General features: G+C 42.0%; 1 protein-coding gene across 1 annotated transcript in view; it reads right to left on the bottom strand.

The window, feature by feature from the left end:
* Positions 1-2,217, bottom strand: part of LOC113213582 (E3 SUMO-protein ligase ZBED1-like) — a 13,555-nt gene extending 11,338 nt beyond the window's left edge. The window contains exons 1-2 of the mRNA XM_052274408.1: positions 2,142-2,217; positions 4-1,945 (exon numbers count right to left, since the gene is read on the bottom strand). Of these exons, the coding sequence (XP_052130368.1) occupies positions 4-1,938 (1,935 nt within the window). The 5' untranslated portion in view covers positions 1,939-1,945; positions 2,142-2,217. The remainder of the gene's footprint in view (positions 1-3; positions 1,946-2,141) is intronic.
* Between the last annotated feature and the right edge of the window lie 1,034 nt (positions 2,218-3,251).

The following is a 3,251-nucleotide window of genomic DNA, read 5'->3' as shown; positions in this document are numbered from 1 at the left end:
TACCTCTTTACTTAGAAGATCAGAGTTATCGGAATGCTGTTCAGCCTTTGATTTGGTAAGTTTCCCCAAATTACTCCATTTAGATTTCTTGGGAGCTGATTCGCCATCAGTTGTTTTGTCTGGACTTGACAATGGAGAGACAAACTCACCCCCTTTCTCCATTTTCTTTTTTAGGGCTGCTCGAACCAATTTATCTTGGGCTTCCTCTTCATCCATCAGTAAGGCCTTGAATCGAGGATCCAATAATGTTGCAAGTACGTACTGGTCATTGTCCTTATATTTGCAATCAGGGAAACGTAACTTCACATTGTTAAACAGGGCTCTTGCAAATTGAATCCCACTTCCCTTATTTGATGGCTTTCTTAAAAATTCATCTAATGTATTTTTAATTTCAAAAAGCACTGAATTTACCATTGATAATGTAGGTTGCTTTGTACTGCCAAGATCAGCAGTGTACTCAGCAATATGTTTCAAAACTTGCACATACCCTTCAATTAGTTTCCACTGCTGTGATGTGAGTCCGTCTTCTCCTGAATCACTCAGTTCGAGGGTTATTGCTGCCCTCTGCTCTAGAAATCTGGACAGCATTAAATATTCAGAGTTCCACCTGGTTGCAACATTTTTCACCATTTGATGTTCCACTGTGTTTGTTTCTTTCTGGAACTTCTGAAGATTCTGTTTTGCAAGAGTGCTGTAGCTGTATCTGCTAACTATGGCACTTACTTTTTCTATCACAGTGTTTGCTCCAATATCCTTCCTCGTATCAGAAATGGCCAGCTGCAAGGTGTGGTCGAAGCAAGGGATATGCTTCCATGGCCTTTGGCTCCGAAGAATATCTGGCTGTGATGGATCAGCTGATTTTGCAGCACTGGGCTGCTGTAAGGCTAAAAGCATTTTGGAGTCATTGTCTGTAACAAAGTACACTTTTACTTTTTCAGCATCAACACTAATGTCTTCCAACATTTCATATGCAGCTTCACAAATTCTCTCTGCTGAGTGTGGATGGGGAAAAGGTCTGCAGTCAATTAATAAATGTACCAATTCAAAACAATCTTCTGAACTTTCAAAAAATTGAACTGTACAAGATATGAATGGATCCTTTGCCCTTGAGGACCACAAGTCAGTGGTGATTGTGATTGACTCCAGTGTGTTGACAACTTTTTTCAAGTACTGCATTTGGGCAGACCTAACCTCTTCATAGAGTTTTGGTATAATACTCCTAGAAAATGTTGTCCGGTGTGGAATATTATACTTTGGTTCTAATTTCCAAATTAAATATTTAAAACCTTCCTCCGTAACAGTATCATATGCATGAAGCCCTTTACACAAAAAAATGGCAATAGCTTTGGTAATATCTTTTGCCCGTAGAGATTTTGCAGGAAGGGAGCCAAATGATCCCTTCAAATCTAATAAAGTAGGCTGGCTCTTAGATTCAGTGAGTGGGTCCACCTTTGACTTGGTTAGTTGCAGTAATTTCTTCTTAATTGTGCTCAGTTTAGTAAATTTATGGAATTCTTTTACATGAGAATTTTCTAAGTGGTTGGAAAGTGTTTTGGTAGAACCACTAGCTCCAGTTTTTCTTACTGATTTACACAGCTTGCAGATAGCTTCTTCTTTATTAGTTGTCGACTTAAAAAAATAAAGCCACACAAGGGAACCTGATGAATGAACTATTTTCTTTTCCTCCTCTGACAGACTTTCTAGTTCTTTCTGCAGTTCGCAACTATTACTGTCTTCTTTCTGTGCACTACCGTTGGCACTTGTTTCTTCAGAATTTTCACTTGCACTGGCATTGTTTTCAGACGTTTTTGGAAAGTGGTCTAGCAATGTCTTTTTCCCACTTCTGGTAACACGAACGTTGGCATTGTCATTACTTGTGTTGTCAGCAGGTTCGGTTACAGGAATACCTGGATCGTCCACCGCATATTCTTCATTCATGTGAAATCTGCAATTCAGAAATAATACATTGGTAAGATCAAACTGCAAACAAAAACCTAACCTATACTGTGTATACTTTGTTTCTATCCTATTTTGTAAGTAATAAATATCATTCTGTTATTTTGAGTATCACTGATTGAGAATAAAATAAAGAATGTTTTTCGCTAAGAACAGTATGACTGTATTTTGTTTAAAATACATACCTTTAGTTTCAATGGCTTGAACATAAACAGAGCGAGGCGCCGGACGCCGGACGGAGTGTGTGTGAGTGAAGAAGAGGGGAAGGGAAGAGGAGGGCGGCAGGGCGGTCGCGACGAAAACAAAAGAATAGCGCAAACATACATTTTTCATACACGCGTTACGCGGTATTTTTAATTTGGCCTTGTTGCGTAGATGTACGACGACAGTACAAAGTGAGGTGTGAGCTGCGGTCATAATGCGGGTGCTGCACACTGGACCCCAATGCGATTCGATGTCGAACCAACCCGATTCGAAATTTCGAATTATTCGACACCGAATCAGGCAAATTCGAAATCGAACGAATTCGAATTTGGCCGATTCGATTCGATTCGATATCGAACAATTCGCACAGCTCTAATGCTCACACCTGTCATGCGCAATGCGGGTTTGCAAGTCCTGCAGCATCCTGGTGACGCTGACCCGCTCACGGGGAAAACAGCCCTGCTGCTCGCTCTTGAAGGCTGCCGAGCTGTTATTGCCGGAAACGATGCTGATCTAGCCATGGCAGTGTAGAGAAGGTTGCCTGGCATGGACTTGTGGATACTGGCACCTGGGACATCTGGAAGGCCTAACAAAGTATACAACATCGCTTAACTGCAGGAAAAACTCGGTGCGCTAAAGGATGCACTTCTGTTTGCTCATGCCCTGACCGGCTCGGACACAATGTCAGCAATACTTGGCAAGAGAAAGCAGTCAATCCTGAAACTTCTTGACACCAACAAAAGACTCCAAAAAGAAGTGTGAGGCTTTTGATACAGTTGATATGGAGAAACTTGTAGTAATTAATGAAAGCGAATGAAAGGGTGATTTTAGCCCTGTTCAGTGGCAAATATGCCAACCTGAATGATCTTCGCCTCCACTTGTACCACAAAATGGCTGCAAAACCAAAGCTGGACGCAGAGTTTACCCTAAAAACCCTCCCACAAACACGTGCAGGAGCAAGGCAACATACACTTCGAGTTATCTGACGGTTCTGATTGGCTGCCGTTAGACAGCTCTGCGCACCACTCACAGGAGGGCCACTAGTCTACGCTAGGCTAGTCCTCTCCCTCCCTCGTACGGCTGGAGCTCCC

Source organism: Frankliniella occidentalis, unplaced genomic scaffold (assembly GCF_000697945.3).
Source record: "Frankliniella occidentalis isolate FOCC.00 unplaced genomic scaffold, Focc_3.1 Scaffold390, whole genome shotgun sequence".
Lineage (NCBI taxonomy): Eukaryota > Metazoa > Arthropoda > Insecta > Thysanoptera > Thripidae > Frankliniella > Frankliniella occidentalis.
The sequence above is the reverse complement of the archived record's forward strand: the minus strand, read 5'-3'. Positions and strand labels throughout refer to the sequence as shown.